This window comes from Anas acuta, chromosome 3, assembly GCF_963932015.1.
Source record: "Anas acuta chromosome 3, bAnaAcu1.1, whole genome shotgun sequence".
NCBI lineage: Eukaryota > Metazoa > Chordata > Aves > Anseriformes > Anatidae > Anas > Anas acuta.
The window spans coordinates 115,739,189-115,761,859 of NC_088981.1; the positions used below are offsets into that span (position 1 = coordinate 115,739,189).

General features: G+C 38.6%; 1 protein-coding gene across 4 annotated transcripts in view; it reads right to left on the bottom strand.

Annotated features, from left to right (window-relative positions):
- MSRA (methionine sulfoxide reductase A) overlaps positions 1 to 22,671 on the bottom strand; it is a 268,150-nt gene that overhangs the window by 75,890 nt on the left and 169,589 nt on the right. For all 4 annotated transcript variants that reach the window (XM_068678909.1, XM_068678908.1, XM_068678910.1 and 1 more), the window contains one exon: positions 12,764 to 12,870. In XM_068678909.1, coding sequence (XP_068535010.1) covers positions 12,764 to 12,870 — 107 coding nt within the window. The remainder of the gene's footprint in view (positions 1 to 12,763; positions 12,871 to 22,671) is intronic.

The window sequence follows — 22,671 nt, forward strand, 5'->3', positions numbered from 1 at the left end:
TTTATGGCAAAAAGTCGCTCCATTTTTTAAGACTAACAAGCCATAATTCAGAAGCACGTTGCATTTTAACTCAAGGTAAAAAAAAATACTAACAGACTCTGGAGCAGCCCTTGATTTCCTCTGATCTTACTGTTCAAAATGAACATCGTTGCCTCCAGCCAGCCACGGTTAACCCGCCACATTCACGAAAGGTCATTCTTAATATATTAATCTTTTTCCAACACAAGCATTATTCCCCTTTCCTCCTGCCCTCTGTATGTCTTGTAAATATCTAATTCCCTATGCCTAATGCACCGTACCAACATATTTGTTCAAACATTATCTTGCAATGAAATTAAGGGGGGGGGGGAGAAAAAGGCCACCTTTTTTTTTTTTTTTTTTTTCTATTTGCCAAATGAGAATTAGCTCCCATTGATTTCTGCGGTCTCTGCCCAGTGTCAAGCACCGAGCATGACAACTGTGAAGAGCTTGCTCAGGACGGGGCTGAGCACCCCTGATCTCCACGGCTGTCAGCACGGCTGAAGACACCCAGCAAGTTCACGACACAAAGCCACGAGTGCTCGTGAACCTTCACGGGCACAAAGCTCAGCCCCTGCAGGTCCCGAGGAGGGTTTCCACTCAAAGATGAAGGGTCATCCTCAAGTACATGGGGTGAAATGTTTGCCAGGCCCTTCTTCGGCTGGGCTGTGTGAAGAATTCATGACTTCACGCTGCACCAGCAGCAGGAAACGATGCCTAAAAAATGATGCCTACTTTTATAGCCTGTACAGACCGTATATAACTGTGGGCCAACACATACCCGCGTTCCTCCCGAATTCCCTTGATAAATAATACTGATACAGTTCAATGCGCATCTTCCTCTTCCACAGCAAAATATTCAAAGCACAGAATCAATCCCTTCTTGTCATCACTTACAAACAGCAGCGGGATAATTCAGCTTACACAAACGCGGACAAATAACTTCAGGAGACTGGAATGAGACGAAACGTGATGTTTTGTGTTGCACACAAAGAGCAAAACAAGCCCCTCGTTTCATTCTGCTGCAGCCGTGCTGCGGGGCCACTAGAGGGCAATGAAACAAATCAGGTTTTCCTCTGGCCCCGTTAAATCCCCAGCTCGCACCGAAGGCTTTTCCTCTAATAATCTGTCACGGGATAATGGGGAAATTTATTTCCGATGATTGTTGGCACATAAAATAGCAACCACGTACATATAATGGCAAGAAGCGTTGGATGAAAAAATAAGCATCCGAGATATAATTAGCTGATTGAGATAAAAATAAAAAATATTACAGAAAGCAAAATGAGGGAGATGATATTAAAAGTGCACATTTGTGTGCGTGGAGAAGGAGGAGGGATGCTACAAGCCCTCACCATAATTTTCTAACTCTTCTTTATTCAGAGTTTTTCCTCTGATGTTTTCAGCTTCACGGCACTTCACCTGTTTCAGTCGATTTTTATTTGCTGGAGGTAATTAATTTTCCAGAGTTTCTAGGATAACTGTTCTGACATTCCTGAGAAATAGAATTTGGGAAAATACTGTTTTTTTCTATTAAAAAAAATAAAAATCTGGGATGCTTTCTGCAGGCAAAACTTGCAAAAACTGAGCCTTGAAGTTTGCCGCTAGGCATCCTCAGCATGCAGAACTAGCTGATAAGCCCAAAGTTGCCTAATCTGTCAACTTTTAGAAAAAAAAAATGCTTTGCACACAATCAGTGGCTGTTTAGTACTGAATATTATAAAAGAGAGAATGAGAACCAGTTTCCTTCGGCACTTCAAAAGGGACAAGACAACGCACGCAACACTGTGCCAATTTGTACTTGGTTAAAAACAAAAACAAACAACAAAAAAAGGAGCAGCATTCAAATGGTAAGGAATATAATTAGTGCCAATCAACATGTTTTTGTAGAAAATAGGTCAAACAAACCCAACGTCTTTCTTTGATGATATTATGAGTTCAGCTGCTAAAGGGAAATTTGTAGGTATAATACAGTTAATGTTTTGTGGTTGATTTAGTTCCATATAAGCATTTTAATTATTTTTAAAAAAAAAAGTGTCACATGGTATCAATACAGGAAATGATGAGTGAAGGAAGATGACTTCAGCAGCAATTGTTATGAAGCGCAGTGTGGTTGAGCTTTACCTGATCCTTAGCAATAACCACAAAATTAGTGCTGTAAAATTGGAAGATCATGTGGAAGTCAGCTACAGCAAGCGCTGACAATCCCGGGGAACTCAAGCAGCACAGATGAGCTCATTTTAACACAGTTAAATCCCAAATTCTTCATCTAGGAACAAAGAATGAGGGCCACATCTACAGAAACAGGGGTGCATAAACAATTGTGCCCTGGGAGGTAATTTGGCATTGATGTCATTGGTTATGTTCATTCTCGGGTATTGTGTCCGGTTCTGGTACCCTTTTTTAAACAGAAAATTGAAAGCTGACTTTAAAAGATGCAAACTTTAAGAAAGTTCAATGCTAAATAAGAAAAAAATCTTTTTGGCGGAAGTCACTGATAGGAGCACGTTGGTGTGTAAAGCTACAATTCTGAGTACCCACATCTCATGATTAAAAATATCTGGTAGAAGAATACTAACTATTGTCCCGAAGAGATGGTAGATCCATAGTTTTCACTGTCAGTCGCCTGCTGTTACAAATATCTGCTTTCTCCTAGTTTAAGCTTCTGGCTGTGGGTCTTCATTATGCCTTTCCCTCCAGCTTACAAAGTGCTTTTCTGTATAAAGGAAGTTTTCTTCTATGAACACCTTAAATACAGTTCCTTGAAAAAAGGAAAAAAGTTGTGATTTAACTGAGTCACCTAAAAATAACTAAAGCAAAGGAGAAAGAGCTGCCAGAATGGAAATATATTAACCTCAATAAGCCACGGGAAGCTGGTTGCTTGGGGAAAGGTCGGGACCAAAACTACAGAACAAAAAGTCCTGGGGACTGGGAGCACTGTGTCACTGAGGATGATTTCTTAGTCTCTGCGGTCACTTTCTGCAGAGCACACACCAACGGGGTAGTGCAGCAGGAGGTATCTTAGGATGCTTTAAGCAGCACGAAGAGGGAATAAATATATTTTGTCCACCATGCTATGTTGGGTGCTTAGATTTGCTCTTAGCCCCTGTGGCTAACGGGAATATAATAATGGTCAGCTACAAAATATCCATGATTTCTTGCCTGTAAGGTTAAAGACAAGAGATTGTTTTTCAAAAACATAGCCCTGAGGAAGAAAGTGCAAGATCTGAAGCCTGGGGAAAATGTGGGACTAGGAAGGGAGGGGTGTGGGATGGGGTCAAATGCCAGAAGACCCAGGAAAGAAAAAGGAGCAAGCAAACAATGCAGGAAGGAAACAAACAGTACATAAAAGGCTAAAATAAACACAGTGGGAATATAAAGAGAAAAAGACAGAAGAACTGATTTTTCTCTATCAGCTCAATGGAGACCTGTAACGTGGGCTTTGATAGACCTTGCTTGTCAGCACTGCGCGGTGTGAATGCAGACATCCTTCTATCTGGAACCTCTCCAGTTAGGTTTGTGAGCCCTGCGGTACAAGATGACAAAAGCACTAGCTACACCAGCACTGCCCGACATCAGTCAAGGTGATAGAAGCAGAGATTCCTGAACTCCAGTCTGTGTAAAATGGGACTGAACTCACACACACCCCTCTGTATCCTCAGACATACCCAAACATTTGGGGATTGCAGCATCTGCCCGGCATGTTTCCTTCTTTGTGTTTTACAGCAGTTCTTAACAAAATACCTCTGTATATTCCTATATATCTTTGTACAAATAATGATTTATAACACAGGCATAAGCCCATTGATACGCCACTGAGAAAATATGGTGGTATCTGTCATAACTCCCTGCTTTCTTGGAAATGATGGATATACAAAACACAAAAAGAGATCTCCTGGATTTTCCTAGCTGGGCTGGTTGTAATGTCTGCAATCCCATAAAGCTCCAGCACAAGATTAATAATGTGGTTGATAAGCAACACCATCCTGTCCTTTTTCTGCATTCTAGCTCTGAAATCGGTAGACATCCTGGATCTAAAAGAAAAAGAGATTAGTCTACAAGCGATCTGCGGAAGTTATTAAAGGGAAAAAAAATCTTGATGCACAAAGATCACAAGATCAAAACTGACATGACAATGTTGCTTGTTAAAGCATGCTCTGATTTTTCTTTCCAGGAAGTATTGACTTGTTTTCCCAAAAGCTGAGAGCTATATTTGACTGAGTGGCACACTTCAAACAGCAAATAATATACAGAATCCTCCAACAATTCATTGGGGAACAAAAATGCTGAAATGAAAGAAACTCCCGGGCCAGATTTTTATCTCAATTGCATTACTGGAAATCCAAAGTAATTCCATTGATTCTGATGGTGTTGCTCTGGATTTGCAGCTGTGCAGCTGATTTGCATTTGGTCCTGCGAGAAAATCTTGAGAGATGCTTAAGCAGACGTTATCATCAGTTAGAAAGCAACCTCATCAGGGTATGACAATTGTTGATACATGCTGCAGTACACCCACTTATCAAGCTGCTGGAACCTGAGTGCTTAAACAGACACTCCTGTGTCCATATCCAGGTATCCAAGCAGCATATTTTATAAGTGATCTGTATCTGCCCTTTCCATGTGTGAGTTTTGTGGAGCTGAGAACTTTTTGAAGTGCAATTCTGACCTTATATCAGACTTGAAAAAATAAATGTTTCAGCTAAATTTTTGGCTTTTTATTTTAGAGTTGGATAAAGAGTAGAAAATTCTTCCCTGAGTACTTCCTTGAATTCTTAACTGAATTAATTCTGGCTTGGGCACATTTTTGTCCCTGAGAAAACTTTAGGTTTGAATAGCCGAAGTATTCTTTGAATCACACAGCTTTGCACTAAGGATAAGCAAGCTGCTTGGATAGCAGAAGTAATGCTGCCTGTCTTCACTACATTCATTAAAAATGCATGTGCCATTTAAAAAGAAAAGCTTTTTGTTTCATTTTTTAAATTTCTATGGAAACTCTCAAGCAGGCCAAGTCACTGGACCTTCTCCAGATCAATGCAAGACGCCCCACTACAAGTCTCATCGCTCACCTGGACACGGAAGGATTCACAAGTCAGAGCAGATTTAAGACACAGCATTCTCAAGACTATTTATCAGGTTTTGTTTCCTGAAAAATTTGTTTAAGTCAAGTTTCAAGGGCTACATTCAATCCAAAGACAAGAAGATCTAACACGGAACAGCAAGAGCTAATCATAAAACCAGTTTTTAACCCTTTCTTTCCTTTGCTTTGACCTTTTTCTATACTATTTTATCATCTCCTCCACATAACTAAGCTCTTAGTTAAATTAAGCTCCATAAGAGCTTCCTTAAGAGAATGAACTGCATCTTGTTCCTTGTAAAGCACTGTGTACACTTAACCCATCATTATTAATACCATTATTAAAATTATGCTCCTGACATTTAATACGCTTGTGAAACTTTTAGAGTGCTCTAACAGATGCATAATCAAGATCAAGAAATTCAAAAGCCTGAACTAGGAGCCCTTCAGAATGATTCTTGATGCCACCGAGCTGTGCAGGAACACATTTATAGGCTGATGTAAAGGTATTTAGCTTCAGTGTGCTGGTATCACTACAGGCCCCACTACGCTGCCTTACCACCAGTATGACCAGTATGATCTCTTTATAGGAGATCTGTGCGGAACCTGGAGTGGCAGCTGGAGGCCAGGTCAGATAGGGTAGGACATTTCATATGGCTCCTGTGGGCAAGTCAGATGAACCCTTTAAACCTTCATCTTCTGGCTCAGCATGCAGGCCTGCCCTGAAAATTGAGAATTCATCTACCTAAGCATATGAAAACTCGATACTAGACATATTTAGGATGTTTTTACATTAGTGACAAACTGAACAGAGCAAGCGATGCAAAGCAGGAAATGTTTCATTTACGAAGCACTCTTGGCTTCAGATCTATTTGATATTTACATTGGTTTATTGTAGGGCAATTTCTAATATTATTGTAAATGCCCAATATAAGTGTTAGCTTGAAGCACTGGCTTCATGTTCAGAGTACATCAAACCCCATGACCTCCAAGCTGAAAAAAAAAAATGACTATAAAATAGAAAGTATGGCTTAATAATGTTGTTCATAGGTCTAACTTCGAATCCATGATTAACTGCATTCACAACAGTCAAAGGGCTAAGTGAAATGCCTGGCCTTTGATCAAATGAGCAGCATATATGCAGAAGGGAAAGCTAAAACAATCTTGTGCCTTGTGCAGCATCAGTAAAAGCAAGGAACATGTGCTGTCGCCACATCCTGGAGAACAAAAATAGTATGCAATTGAGAACATGCTGCACCCGGCAAAGGTTGGTGGCACTTCTCTGGGAGACACTTCTTGGGGAGGTGTCCAAAACTCCATCCTGTGCTTTCAGGGCTGCTCCTTTGTGGTTTAATACAGACATATATGTCCTACACATTTCATTGTTTCAAAATAAAGTCGTCTTGGTGGTGAATCAAGAAATGCAATCAAAAGCGTGTATTGGTCTTGAACTATTTTCCTGCTGCACAATGAGAACATTTTCTCGGTGTGATACAGAAGTCAAAATTTCTGCAGTTTAAGGCAATGTGAAAAGAGTTAGCGACTGTTCACACAAAACCTCCTCATCCATAGCTGAATGCGGCTTTCTCAGAGAGGGATGAACATAAAAAGGGTATCTCTGTAGCACAGATGAGTGATTACAAAATAAATAATGGCTTAGCTTATCAGATCAGGTTTGCTTATTTTCATAAGAACTACCACCATCAATCAGGAATCAAGTAGCTACTATTCACTTCAGAGTGGAGCAAAGATAATTCGATACGTAAAGCTCTGAAATAGACATAATTTGAAGAGGAATAAGCAGGTGTTATTTTTTTTATTGAGTCTATTGTGCGGCTTTATTAACAACAATCTACTTTTTAAAAGACCTATTTAACTTCTCCCAGCCAAAAAAAAAACGTGTGAAAAACCGTCTCCCAGTGAAAGCATGTTCTAAATTCACCTAGCTCACTATATAAAACTACAGCTGAATGTTGTAAATTCACTCCACGAGGCATTCCCTCATGCAACCAAAACTCAGAACAGCTCAGTCCTGCAGATGTGTAAATAGCCTTTCCTTGCCTCGATAACTACACATTTTGTTTCTTTGCAGATTGCTATTCCAAAGCTCACTGTGCTGGCTAGGAAACTCCAGATTTGTAATCTGTCATCTGTCCTCTTTTCTAGCATAGCTAATACCAGCCACTTGTTTTAGCAGCTGAGGACTTTGGTGGCTTGCTCCCACATCATCCTGCAGTAAGATTACGAAAGGCTCATGCGATCTTAGGCTGCTGAGCTGCAGAGCCTGCTGCCTCCTCTGTTGGCCACGCTAACCCAATGTTTCTCTTATTCTGCAGCATGCACCCATCCATCTCACCCTGTTTTATACCTGGCCAGGTCCACATCTGAGTTAGATTTATGAGCTTTGATTACAGCCATGCGATACGAGAGTATGCCTAGAATTAGCTACCTAAAAGTAGGCATTTAGCACTATTTGAAGTGCCACGGGGTTATCTCGGATAAATACACAGAACAGGTAGATAAAATACAGCCCCTGAGGGGTATTTATGTGTTATGGGGGGGCAGCTGGAGGCTGGCTGGACTGCACTAGGGCATCTCCAATGCTGTTGGGTGTAAGCAGATGAATCAGGCCCTGGAAACGTGTTCCATGGCTGAGCACAGGCACGGGACCTGGCTACCCCACTGCAGAGGAGCTTCATGAAAACTACCAAAGCCAACCTCAGTGTACGTTCGGTGCCATCCCAGATCTCCTGTGAGCAAGTTAAGGAGCAGAAGGGCTACCTTGTAACTGTAGACAGGCTGAACGGTGGGCCATTGCAAATGAACTTCAGCCGTGTAGTCAAAGTCTGTAAGATATTATTCATCCATATTCTTCCCATGGTCATCCATGATTTGCTATGTTAAGTATTCTGGTCTTTGAAAATTTAAAAAATTGCAAAACTGAACAAATTCAGACCTCCCCCACCCCCAACAAACCAACAAAACCAGCAGACATACAAACACCCTTCACACGCACACATAAAAACAACTTTCAGATGCTCCAGTGTGTACATTGGTGAAACTAGACAGGATCTGAAGTCATTGTTTGAAGGGTTCTTTTCCTCAGCTACATAAGCAAAACTAATGCATGGTACATCTAAATTAGATCTTGTGGATTGACACCAATAGGGAATTTAGTCCATCATATAAAACCTTTCGTTGCTTGATTTAAAAATAAAATGTAGGTGTTTGGTCAAATTCATGTTCAGCATACCAAGTTATTTTTTAGATTAACTGAAAACGCCCTTTGATGAAATGCAAAAAAAAAAAAAAAAAAAAAAAATTCTGATCAAGTCAGTTTCTATCATTTAACCGAGCATCTTCTTCAGACCTTCAGCAAAACATAGCTACTAAGGTTGAAGACAAAAATTGCAGTGTGATCAGCATCATACACAGGTCTTCAGCATCTCCCCACCTGTGGCTTTATGAGTCCCAACATTTCCACAAGGAGAATATTTCCCAGCCTAGCTGATTGGCCAATGGGTTACTTTCAGTTGTCTGGATCTTTTATACTTACATTGTTTTGTATATATTAATTTAAATATCTTCACCTCTAGCTGCAGTGCTTTTCACACTCCTTAAGCACATTTGCAGGCTCCAAAGCAAACAATTAGCATTGCTTCTTTTTTATGTTTCTCTTTTTAACTCTGGCTTTGGTACAGTTATTGTTTTCTTTCATTTGTTCTCCGTTGACCAGATGGTTTAGATTTCAGAGAGGACTTCTATCAGTGTTACAACCTACTCCAGCAGAGAAAATTTCCAAAATCATACCTTTAAAGTCCAAATCCTAAAACCAATGCATTACATTACTTGTAGCAAAGTTCTATCCACCTCTAAGCAAACAAGCAAACAGATGAAATTACCTCTTTACTTATCCATATTTCCTCTAAGTTCAGTTAAAAAAATAAAAATAAAAAGTAACAGTTCTCTGGGCTTCAGTAAAGGCCACACATTTAATGTTTTCATAAATCTCAACATTTCTATTCTACTGTCTCTTTGAGCCCTTATAAGTCTATTGAGGTTACAGCTATAAGAGCAAATGAGAGCAGTTCTCCCCAGCAACTTCTCTCAGCTGTAACAAATCAGGACCTTATCACTGCTCCCATCACCCAGCACCTCTGTCAAGAGCTCAGGATTTAATTCATAATTATTCACAGGGAGGCCCTTTAGTTGCTTTGTGGGAGGATCTTCTTCTGTAATAAATGAATAGACTTGACTTTTTCTTTCTGTGCACAGTGCTCACAGTCAGTTCTGTCCTACATGAGGACACAGAGATGGATGTATTTTTGGGGTGCTACCTTAAGCCAACCATGGCAGGGGGGACTCAGTATATTCTTGGAACCCGAAAACCCTGCCTTGCATGGTTTAGCAGCTTGACAAAACAAATGTGGCCTGTGATTCAGGAAAAAAAAATATACAGAATTTCTTCCTTTCCTAATTTTGCTATTTGGATTATTGCCCAGATAATTCATTTGAAAACCAAATCCAACCAAGCAACTGTCTTGAAAATTGAGTAACCTCAGGTTCAACTGTATTAAAAAACATCAGCTTCAGGCAAAACTGATGGAACAGTTCATTCACAGCACTTTCACCAAGCCCTGGCCCTCATTTTATGTTTTTCTGATTACGTGTACATTGTGCTACAATTTATCAGCCGCAGTACTGTATTATAATATATATTACCACTAGCTGACTCTGACTGTATGCATTCAGCTTCACTGACAGCTAAAAACCCATGGTTCAATGCATATTCATTGCTGCATTGCCATTTCTCAGCTGTTAAAACAGCTGCCTGAATCAGCAACAAGTTTCACAACTTAAAATAGATGCAACCCTGCAGGATACTCGGGCTCGATGCTCATTACGATTCGCACTGGTAGGCTGCTAGGAGCTGGGGACATGGTGCACTTACTGCAGCATTTTGCCACTCAAGCATAGCACTACCCCAAATGTGTAAGCTCCATTAGCGTTCCAGTTTGGAGCAGAGGTGTGCTTTTGTAATAAATCTCCTGATTTAGATGGAGCTAAACCAGAAACGCACCACTGGCTTCCACCTGCTAATGCCACGCAGTTCAGGGGAACAAACTGCATGTAGCAAAACACAAACTTTCTTGAAATGCACAGAGGGTAGTTTGGGACCTCAGCACAACCTGTTTTGTTCTGCATATCTGCTCCTCTCAGCCCGCACCACTTGCTAAATGTAGGCAGGGCTGAACACAGCCGTCCAGCTTCCAGAGAGGAGCTGGCACTTCAGGCGAGGCTGCAAAAGAGGCAGACATTCATGACATAAACCTTGGAGTTGGATGGTTTCTACCCTCAGTGAACAGAAATGCTTCCTTTATGTTAACAATCATACCTGGCTTTATGAAAAAATAAAAATAAGAATTCACAAAACCATAGTGTTCGATTTGGAGGCCACTCTTCACTCTCTTCCAGGTTCTCAGCTCAAACACACATCTAAGAGTACATGCTCAATTATTCAGTCAGCAACCAATAAACTACCTTTTCTTTTATTCATTTTCTGTACTAGAAAACCATAAAGTCATTCATACATGTCAATGTTACTGTACTTTTAACATTTGCTAGTCCTTCCCCCATTTGAAGTATTCACCACTATCAAGGAAAAAACAAGTTTCATGCCATTACCACGTTTTTACTTGTCGTTATCAGGTGCAAATAAAAGTATGTATTCCTGCAAAAAGAACTTGGTATTTATTTTAAAATACGGCAATAAATACAATTACATTTCCTTAAAATAAAGTAATGCGAAGTATTGAATATGAAAAGGGATTCCTGAACATCCTGTTTGCTCAGCGTCTTTCCAACACAAACATTTTACTGCTACTGCAATACCACGGTAAATACTGTAGATACTACTGTTGATAATACTGGAAACTGCATTTCCTTTAGGAATTCCAGTACATATTTGCTGTGGTTCCTTAGCTGGCAACACAGTCCCTTCCTTCCTCCTACTTTAGTGCAAAAAACAAACTATGCATCTGATCACTTACAGAGTTGTGCCTAATTATATAAATGCAGTGATTATACACACTTTTCAAATGGTGATAGACTTCAAAGTAGGTAAATTCTAAATTGTGCCATTAAGAAAATCTATTTGATGATGGAAATTTCTGTAATATCACATTGCAATCTCCTGCATTGCAATTTTGCTTTCAAGTCAGTATTAATTTAATGACAAATAACAGCTGAGAATAATAGAGTTGGGAAAGCAAACTGAAAGCTGTAAGATTTATAGTGTGATACTGGTCTGCAGATGTTAATGAAAGGCAACTAAAAACAATTTGGAAAAGCAATGGATCTAAGGTAAATAATAAGTAGAAAGAAGTTCTGCACGACAAATACAAATACCAAGTCTTCAGAAACTGCTGTTAACAAGATGTGTACCTGCAAGACTGACTTACACCTGTGTTCAGTTACTCAGAAGAAAACATATATGCCATCGAACACTTAATTTTCATGTATTGTAATATGTATGTACAAACCACTGGATGTACAAACCAGTCCCACCAGTGCACACCTAGATCAGCCCACTGATGCCACACATGCACTTACGAAAACCAAGAGGCTGTACAAGAGTTCAGTACATGCACTTCCTTCTCATGCCTTGGTACACGCTTCTGATTGATACACCCTTACCAAAACACAGCTTTTTATTTTTTAACATCAGATAGTCACCAAATCCTTGTTTTTTTCAACATAATAACACTTTAATGGAGTCATAGTACAAGTGAAAGCACAAAAGCTCATGTAGTCTTGACTAAGATCCACCTAACCACCTACCACCTAACACTTACTTTTCCTATTGCATTGATGTCCAAGGTGAGTAGATTATTTCATGTAAACTGTAAGAATTTCTATGTTTCTACATTCTGTAGAATCTGTATGTTGTACTGCAAGACCACAAGGCAGATCAGACAGTAATTACAATGCTGCAACACTATAGGTAGGACACGTCAACCTCTCTGCCTCTAGTTAAAGCCAGGTCTATAATAGCTTATACAGCAGAGAAGAGACAGAATCCATCTCCAGAGAAAAATAGGATTGTGTATTGAAAGGAAATAGTCAATCTTCTCTCATACAAATCCTAGCATCAAAACAAATGGTCTTGTAAAGTCACTGACTGCCACATTTAAACAAAGGAATTTATGGAGTAGAAGCAACTTAAAATCAGCAGGTGAGTGATACTGAGTTCCCAAGTTCACAGATTGATCAGGACTTTCCCCCAAAATTCAAGAACTTGTGTCTCAGACTTTGGATACACCCTTCAGAATATGGGGCCTGGATTCACTTTGGTAGCTTTAAGATCACTGACTTTTTCTCTGGTGCACCCACATGAAAAAATCTCTAAAAGAGATTACACCTATCACTGCACAAGTAACAAAATATTTCCTTTTTGAATAAAGCTATCAAAACTATTCACACATATACACACTAACCTTTTCAGAAAAACTGGAATTTAAAGCAAGTATGATCCAATTTCAATATTTGAATGAGGAGCTCCAACAACAACACAGAGAAAACACATAGCAAAAGAAGTGATGTTGTGCTTATTGGCAACTTCTTTGACCTTCACTCATATGTGAAGCAATTCCACACCCTGCCCAGCATTACCTTTTGATATTCTTCCTTAGATTTCAAGGCAGCTTCCATCTGTTCCTGAGAAAATGTGTAGATGGCCGAGCGATACTGTGTGCCAAAGTCATTACCTTGTCGCATTCCTGGAGAGAGAGAAAATACACCACACCATGAGGATCATGCTCCAGGCAGACTGGGTTGCAATGCATAAATTTGGTGGGCTGAAATTTAGGACTTTCCATACACCTGGGTTAACACAATCTCTTCTCTGCATATTTATTGTGTATGTTTATGAAGTCCAAGCCTTTCTTTGGTTGAATAGTCCTTAAGAGATTCAACTCTAATATCTCTTTTTAAATGACATGCAAATAAGATGTGAACATTTTACATTTTGGTAAATCACACGGTAGTCACAGATGTAAAACCTTAAATAATCAAGCCGCAGTTACTGTAATCAAGGTACTCTTAAAATACTTATTTTGAACCATGCAAATGCTATTAAAAAAAACTTTGATTTTACCAACTGCTTAAAAATTTTCTTGTGCTGGAGGGTTACATCTTAATAAGAGAAAGTTTCAAAATACCCATGGAGATAACTAGCCATCCTCCTCTATTCACAAACAATGCTCCTGCTAAAAGACTGCTATGCAAGTGTTACTGAATTAAGTCTGGAACAAAGTTATTAATTCCTACCATCAGCACCGCTACTTATGGAGAGAAGAAATGACTCTTATGAAATCTGAGCTCCAAAAAGGACTCAGAGAAAAGTGCCAAGAAGGTTTGGAGAAAGTGTGGCTGTTTTCATATCTTTTTAGAGTGAGTAATGCTTAGTAATAGCAACCCTTACACACTTCCTCAGAGTCTGGCAGAAGTAGAAAACAAAGGTATATATGTACTCCACTAAATTCTATTTTCAACTTAGACACGATAATATGGATGGCAGGAGTATATTAATATTTTTTTATATCTAACATTATGAAAACAAAACCATAGTTGTACATACTCAGTAACTCCCAGAAACCATACCATAAATGAATTATATTGGTACAAGGATTAGCCCCTTAATTGCTGATGAATGTACTTCCAAAAGACTAGTTGTATGAAGCTGCTTATGTACATATTTCCAAATTCAAAGCTAGATTCTACCTTCAAAAGTATAAAATAATGGGCCAAAGCAGAGGGAAGACTGCTATTCTCTTCGGTGGCTAGCCTGGATATGCTTTGGCTTGATGCAGTTCTAGGGAGCCATGCTGGCCAAAGGCAACGCTGCCTGGCATTGCTACACGTTCCCATTCCCTCAGGCAGTAATACTGGAAGCCAGTTCTGCTGTGGTTCATTCCATAAAGCCTTAGAGAGGAGCTTTAGCATTAGGACTGATCTGGAATTGCAGTTTTGCAGTTTCAGCCTTTCATAACTTTATTTCCCATTTTTCATTTGAAAAAATGTTTTGCTTTGCTGTAAGAAAATGTATTTATTTCTGAGTTTGTCTGACATTTGCTGTGAACGTGGGTGAGTAAAATACCTTGGGTGACGTAGTATTTCTGAAGTAGACTCAAAGCAATTGATTCCTCCCAAATGTCTACAACCCAAGGCAAAATGGAAATCATCAGGATGAGTCTTCCAACTGTCCCTGTGCTACAGAAATCCCACTGAAGACTAGCATCAACTGTCAGGACTATGGAGACAAAATAGAAGAAAGCTGTAGGTCCCAGCACTCCCTAGCAAAGGGCAGAGGGTGAAAAAAGAGCCTGTGATGCTGGGGGGAGGAAAAGATGCTATCAACATAATACTGTTTATTAAAATATGATAACTTTTATCCCTTTTGTACTTTCAAAGGAAAAAGAAAACTGGTTTAAGGACAGTACAATATCAAATGAAAGCTGGCTGGAATATTTATGGCTGAATGTGATTCTGAAAAATATTACGGAGTTTTCATGTTATTTGGGTTACATTTTAAACACCAAAATGTTACATTACTATATATAGGAATGACAACTACTTCTTTCATCAATACTTAATAGTATGGTCTGCAAGGCAGACAACATTTTGCTTATTACTTCGCAAGTTATTTTAGGGTAGTAGAGACTTCTTAACAAGTCAGCGCTACTGAATAGTTAGGCGTAAAATAACTACAGGACAGTAAAGCATTAGCTTTGCCAGGATATGTTAACGCTGATTGATGTTTGTGCTTAAGCATTAGCATTCTACAAATCTATTTATTGCTTAACAAACTACTTAACAACTGACTGGGGAGCAGATTACAAAAATCTCTATAAATGGATGATTCCTATATCGAATGCCAGAAATGCATGCATTTCCGGAGTATATTTTAGCATGAGTTCCTGTGCATGGTGAAAGCAAACATTTAATATATGCATGTGCCACCATCACATAGCAATAGGGAAGCTGTCAGCTTAATTAATTTATTGAAAAGAAAGCTCTTTAGTCTTGCCAAAATTGCATAACTAGGTAGGACAATTAAAAGCCACAGTACACAAAATCTAGATGGGAAATAGGCAACGCTGAAACAGTGAAGAGCATTCATCACCGTAACAGTGTACCAAGACCCACATCTCTTTCTTGCAAAGGCTTTACATTAAGGCTACATATTTTCCCCCAAAGTATACCATAGCTTTATGAGCTCAGTGATGAAATCATAGAGTTAAGGAGTTAAGGATGAGGTCAGACAGTGCAATAATAATGGCCCCTACTAGCACTGAAGTGCTGGCTGCAATGTTACACCACCCACTAGCTAAAAAAAAGACTGAACAGGTAGTGTAAGAATTACCCAAAAGTGTAGCCTAACTGTGATCATTCAGCTAAGCTAAAATGTCATTTATTTTCACTTGTTCCTTAAATCAATTTGTACCTAAATGTCCCACGATAAGTAGCTAATGCATTGTCTGACTAAGACACAGACTATAAAATGCTAAAATAAAATAAATTCCATGTGTATAGACATAATCAAGTTACTACTGTTACTACTGCTATTTGTGATGTACTTCATATGTGCAAACTTACTTCTCAAGGGTCCATCACTGATTTTGTAAAACCCTCTGGCAACTCACACTTGTTGAGATTCACTAACTCAATGAGTAGCAAACAAGGCAGGAAATTCAATTTACAAAACAACAGTGGTAGGATGACTGAGTTTAACAATTTCATCTTTGTCTGAAAAAAAAGTCAACTAAATCTAAAATGATCTCTGCTTGACTATCTAAAAATTATACAATACCATCTGTAATTAGCTTTCTTTCCTTTTCTGGAATATCATTCTTACTTTGTCTGATTTTTTTTTTTTTAATTATTATTATTCTGTCCCTCTGTGTTACAATAAAACCACAGCTATACACATTAGGCTTCAAATAAGAATAATAAAATATGACTAATTTAATAAGGATGCTATAGGTATTGGAAGATATCGTGTACTGCTATATCAAAAAACATTCTTGTCAGGGATTGTCAACTTTGCTGCCATTGATTCTAGCTAAATTGGGTACACAGTAGATTCTGCAAAAGTTCTGTGCTGAGACGAGTTGACTTCTTATCTATCGTGTACCCAAATGGTTCCACTGAAGTCACAACATTTGTTCAAAGTTTTTAATAATACAACTGAAAACACAAATAATCCCAATCGGCTTCAAATTATTCACCCTATGATCAAGTTCCCAGGTAATTAAACAAAATTGACACCTTCAAAACTGACATCTACTGCAAACTGTAATCAGACATTATAAAAGTATCAAGGTTTGGAAGGACTTTGAATGACCACTATTTTTTCATACATTTCCACAGAAAAATTTGTAAAGCTTTTGACATTATGGATTGGACGGATTAAAGCAAGATTTATTACCACTAATGGATGCATTTCAGTATCTAACTTCCTGCAAAAATTCTCTACAAAGAGTTTTATCAGAATGAAATACTTGCCTTCTTGAAGAAATTTATTTCTTTTCACCTGCATCAGATTCCACTTTCAAGAGACACATATAATTTTGTTTTAATTCCAAATCAAAACAGTATATGAGGTTCTAAATCTTCATTACTGGAAGAAGGAATATTCCTACAGAACATCAGCTGAACACCTTCAGAGCAGCAGGATCTTCCATGCAGGGCAATGCTGATTGCCTCCAACTGTTCTGCAGGATATCTAAAAGTCATTCTGTTTGCAAAATCTGCTGGTTTAGGGATGGAATATATGGTCAATACTCTTTTCCTCAAGGATTTAATATATGGGTAGATGTGTCAGTAGGGCCTGACCTTCCTCAACTTTCATTCTAGGCTGAGTTGATAACCAGATTGCTTCTTAGACATATTAATGAAATGTATTACGCTGGAAGATAAGGCCTCTGACAGGAAGAAAAACCTTCACCAACTCTTTCAGAAACTCTGCAATGAGAGAATGAAACACCAAAAAGCCTTCATCCATGGCTGTAACCATTGGATACACTGACCTCAAGCCCATTTCTTTCCAACAGGTAGTTTAAGGAAAGGCTTCTGGGGGCCTGAAAGCAGAAAATCATCTTACATGTCCCATCCTACCTGGGCCACGCGGTCACCAAATTTGTTCCCAGTGCTGATGAGAATCTCTTTAACTAGAGATAACCAGGCAGTGTTTCGAGGCCTACCCAATGTCCTTGCCATGAGGTAGAAGAAGCCAAAACCTAGGTGATTTTTATCTGGTAACCTGATTTTTATCTACTGTAAGAAGACCGAGAACAGAAGAACGTCCTTGAGCCCCATTTTGGATTCTACAGGAGACTGAAATCAGAATCCCCTTGGCCAGCCTGGGGTTTGCAAGATCACCCTGTTTCATCTGGCTGTACTTTACAAATGCCAAAGGTTGCAAGACAGTAACTGGCAGAAAATGCAAGTATCTGTCTCTCTGACCTGATGATCAGGAACGCATCTGTCAGTAACAGGAACAAACACACCCCGGAGTCAAAAGGCTGGCACTTGGTGTTGATACCTGAGGCAGAGAAAATCAGCTGTCATGCTGAAGACAGCTTTAAAAACCTCCCATCATAGGGACATTTAGATAGCCTGATTTCAGAACTGATAGAAAATCAGAGGGTAAAATAGATAGATAAAAAAAATATGTGGAATATGTGGTTTTGGATAAGGCTGCATGGTGCCAAAGAGCGTCAGCCCAAAGCACAGTGCCTGTGTGAGCACTGGCCAGTCCTTGTAAGCTCTTGTCTCTAGAGAAACAGGGTAGATGAGGGCATTTGGAGCTCTAAGTGCGTTTAGATCTTGGACATGGATCATATTTGGGAATTTCACTATGGTTGACCGAAGCAACTCAGTGCTGTGCAGCCTGGACCACTCTGGAGACCATAAAATTTCCTCACTCTGCCAGCAGAGATTAGAACACCAATTAATCAAAAAATGCCCTCAAGAGCCAAGTGCTTGCTCTGTCTCATGTGATAACTAGGAGAAACAGAAATTTGTGGCCACAGGATGGTAGGTGGAAAGGACAGAGAGTTGTGATGCTATCCCAGTTTCTGCAAAAGGAACAATTCCCAGGTTGAGAGTGCCACGTAATGCAAACACGCATGCAGACTGCTACTGGAGAAATTATTGTCTGCCAAAATATAGATAATAAAATATAGATAATATAGATAACAGATAATATAAAATAAATGGCTCTAGAAAGCCCTCTTACCAACACTTTGATATCATCTGAAGCACCTGCATAGGAATGACTTTATTCTGGATCTTGGTATCAAAGTAGCAAATGCAAGTTCTTCTTTGACTTGAATGATCAGAACAAATGAAAACTTCCTTGCCTTGATGCAGCCAGTCGGTGCTTTTTCCTTCATAGTTTCTATTCCTTCTGAAAGCTACTATGTATTCTTGGCTGGGGCCAAAACATTGCTCCTTTAAAGCAACTATCCTGCTGTTATGCTAAGTTTGATTTTTTATTGAGATGCTGCTTAGGTAGGTCATTGTCCTTCCTATCTAACTTCAGGGTATCTTAAGGTCAATAAGAAATAGGTAAATCCAATGCTCTAATAAAAGCACGTATTTCCCAGAACAATACTTAATTATTATTTTTATTATTATTTTCTTTAGAAACGGAGAATTCATTACAAATGAGAAGATTCTTCCCAAAGAGTGATTTTTGAATATATTTCCTACAGAAGGCTGAAGCAAAATGTACTTTATTTATTTCTTTGGCTAAATCAGGAATTTCTTCTGAAGACTCAACCCTCTAAAGACTTGAAAGCAATACTTATACAACACTTCTTATCTTCTCTCCATTTAAAAATAATAAAAAAATGTAATGGCATCATTCGTCAACCTTGTTATTCTCAGAGGATCCCAAGTATAATGGAGATAAATGACTAAAGTCTGTTACTCTCTTCTGTGCCACCCAGTGAAGTTTTAAAGGGCAGTTCATAGCTCTTATTTTTATCATAATTTTTTTCTGTGATTTATAGACTTTTCTGCAGCTGTCACTTATTTTCTTATACCCACAGAAACCTGATGTACCGATTGGTCATTTTCTTTTCCCCAATCAATGCTTGCTGAGTTAAGACTAATAAAACTCCTTCTTTCAGCTCATCATATAATTATTTAGTAAAAATCAATTGCACTATGTCACCCTGGCTTGATGTCATCACTCACTGTAATGATTACATCCATACAGTTTAAAAGTTGCTAAGGGAAAGTAAAACTCTTTATAGCATATGATTAAAGGAGAAAAATGTTAATAGAAAAGGAGTTAGTTACAGTGCTGTGGATTGAGAGCTCTTGATGATTTTCAAGGTGCTGAGGTGCAGGAAGGATAAATGCAAAATAAAAGCACTTCTTCAGAAGGTCACAATACAATAATGAGTTTGTACATATTAAAGGAAAGTCATATTATCAATAGAAAACAAGGTTTACAAAGCTTTCAGTACTGAAGGTTTTCAGTGCCAAGAAGTACTACAGTTTTGTTCTTCCCCCTTTGCCTTGAAATCAAGACAAAATACAAGCTTTCCCTAAAATTTCTGACTTCATATATTCTTAGAACATCATGGCTAAAATAATGTTTTTAAAAATTTACTTCAGCCACAAAAACATCTGATGAAAAGTACTTTTTTGTCTTTAATCTTCATCAAACCACAAGATTACACAGTTCTCTGGTGTAGCTTGTAAGGCAAAACAGTGTCACAGATTTGCTGATGTTGGAAGGGACCTGTGGAGATCTCTAGTCCAACCACCCTGCCCAAAGTAGCGTCAGCTAGAGAAGGCTGGCCTTGTCCTCTTCAGTTTTCAGTATCACCAAGGGCAAAGACATCACAAAATAATTACTTCAGATTGCCAGTGCTAGTGTAAATACGAGCTGTTGATGACAGTCAATACAACACTCACTCAATGAAATACCAGAAGCTCTTGAAGTACAGAGAATTTTTTCAGACATCAGATTCATTAATGCCATAACACACCCCAAAGTACTGATGGACACACAGGAGAAAACACTCCATCACTTTTTATTAATGACATTTTGTGGGAATGGGATGAATTGCTGCTACAAATTTGCTGCAGCAAGAAATCTTGTCTGCTCCCACCACAGATGGCCAACACACTACTAAAACAAAAGCAAAATAATGGTAGTATATCCACTGGGGCTCTATCTTTAACCAATTCTCTTCACTTGTTATTAGCATTATTATTATTCTGTAATTATAAAATGCACCAAATTTCTTCTCAAGACAGTTCAAGTATTTTACACAATTAGAACGAAGACTTTGAAAGAAGAGTTCCCTATATGCTTATTTATTAATTCAGACAGAACATTGCTTAAATGCATTTTGGAATGCTCTTTGAACTTTGAATGAAATGTATGATCTACCTGAGCCCACATAGAACCATTGGTTATTTTTTTATGAATGTCACAAAGTATTAAATGCTACTGGAAGATGGGAATTTTAATCCATTTCTAATTATTAATTGAAAATACATCTTTACCACTAGTGGATAGAACAGGCAAATGGAATGGTGAGTATGTACATGAGTCACCCTTAATGGCATCAATTTTACTGTAGGGGATTTTTTTAATTATTTTTTTGCTTAACTTTAATCAAAAGTTAAACGATTAGCTTTTGACAAGTTTTTAGACTTGGATGAACTTGGGACAGAAGTGAAAGTAGTATCTTTTAACAGTACTGAATGCAACTGATGCAGCTGGAATTAAGCTTGCGGGTTTAGGCAACAAGAAGCTGCCCAAACACAGATGCCTAATTTGGGGTGAGACAGCTGTGTTGACCTGACTTCCACTGATTGTCATGGAAGCCGAGACACCCTGTGCCTATGAAAACATCTACATTTAGGTGGCTTTACCTCAAGCTTTATCTCACCTGACATGTCTATGCTGGTCAGAGAAATCTAATCTAAGATAGTATTCACCACTGAATAGAGCAGATGCATCTGCAAGAGCCTGGAGGACAAGACACAGGGCATATGGGAGCCCCACACCTCCTAAAGCAGAGTAGGAAGATGGGCAAAGTGCACACAGGATCCAATGTGGCAATAGATGTTTGTTTAGGCATTGGTGTCGAGCTCTCATTGTGTGTCTTCTTCGTAGACAAGCTCTGTTGCAGTGCTTACAAAAAGCTGCACAACTACTGCTCATGCGAGAAAACATAATTAAAAAACGCAGAAATTCTGATCATAGACTATACAGAGCTGAGCTACGGAATCACACAGATTTGTTATTGTTTTCTTTATGTGCTTTCTCCTTTCTCTTCATTTATCTGTTACTCACTAATGTCATGCCTAAATTTTGGCATGTGTTAGCAGTATGAATCTAAACCTACTATGATCCACCAGGTGTTATTGCAATAGTAATAAAAATAATTAGAGATAATAAAAATAACAGTGTTGTCATTTGCTTTTATCAGCAGATAAACTCATGGGACACTGCTCTCTCAAAACACAGACAAGTATGCTCTTATAAATATGCAAGAGAAAATTGCAGGCAGAGAAAAACAGTCATTCACTGAAAATATTGTTGTTTAGAAGAGAGTCAGCTTTGACCTCCTGTACCTAATTATACATGAAAACAAAGATTAAAAGCCTACTAATAATCACCATAAACTATGATTAATGATGTCATGCTTCAGTGCCTCAGATTTCTAGACCCGTGTACAGTAAATTCACTAGTGGGTTATTTGAAGAAGAAAAGAATGTTTGGTACTATTTTGTTTTAACTTTCTCTATCGCTTTCGTAGTAGAAAGACGAACAGTCCATCACAAAATTCTGCAGAAAAAGACCTTCTTAGGTTGCTCTTTTCTAATTGTGTAAATATACATACAAATCTAGCTGCTGTTATTCACACCCTTTGATTTCATGGATGTTTGAAAGCTACTGATGACAGTCAAGCATTGAGAAGTCCGGATTTTCATTCAGAACTTCATGAACAAATGAACAAAGCTGCACTAAAATTAAGATCCCCTTCCTGTTGCCTTCCTTTTCTTCTTCCTTTCATCTACTACAACCACAGCTATTCTATAATACAGAAATAATACAGAAGTGACCCCAAGGAAGATTGTCACAGAATAAAGGCATTTTCCAATTGTTCTTAGCAGTACGGAAATTATGAACAAAAGGAACCTCTTCAGGTGAGTGCTAGGTGTACGTTTACTGCAGCATAATAGACAAAGTGTCATCTTCAGTGGAATAAAAGACAGATACCATGGCTTTTCTCATTATCAAGTCACCATTTTCCTGACTTTAGCAAAACTGAAAAATAAAGTTAGTTTTCAGTATTTCTGGAGAACTAAATAACACATCTTTGCCATAAATGAAATAAATAAGCTAGAAGTAGTTTAAAATGAAGAAGGAATCAGAGCCCAGAAAGAATTTTGCCCTTGAGCCAGAATTGATTCAGCAACACTCACTTCGTAATGCAAACTATTCAGCCATCTCAGCGACCGCTGCACTGGCTAAGACTCCC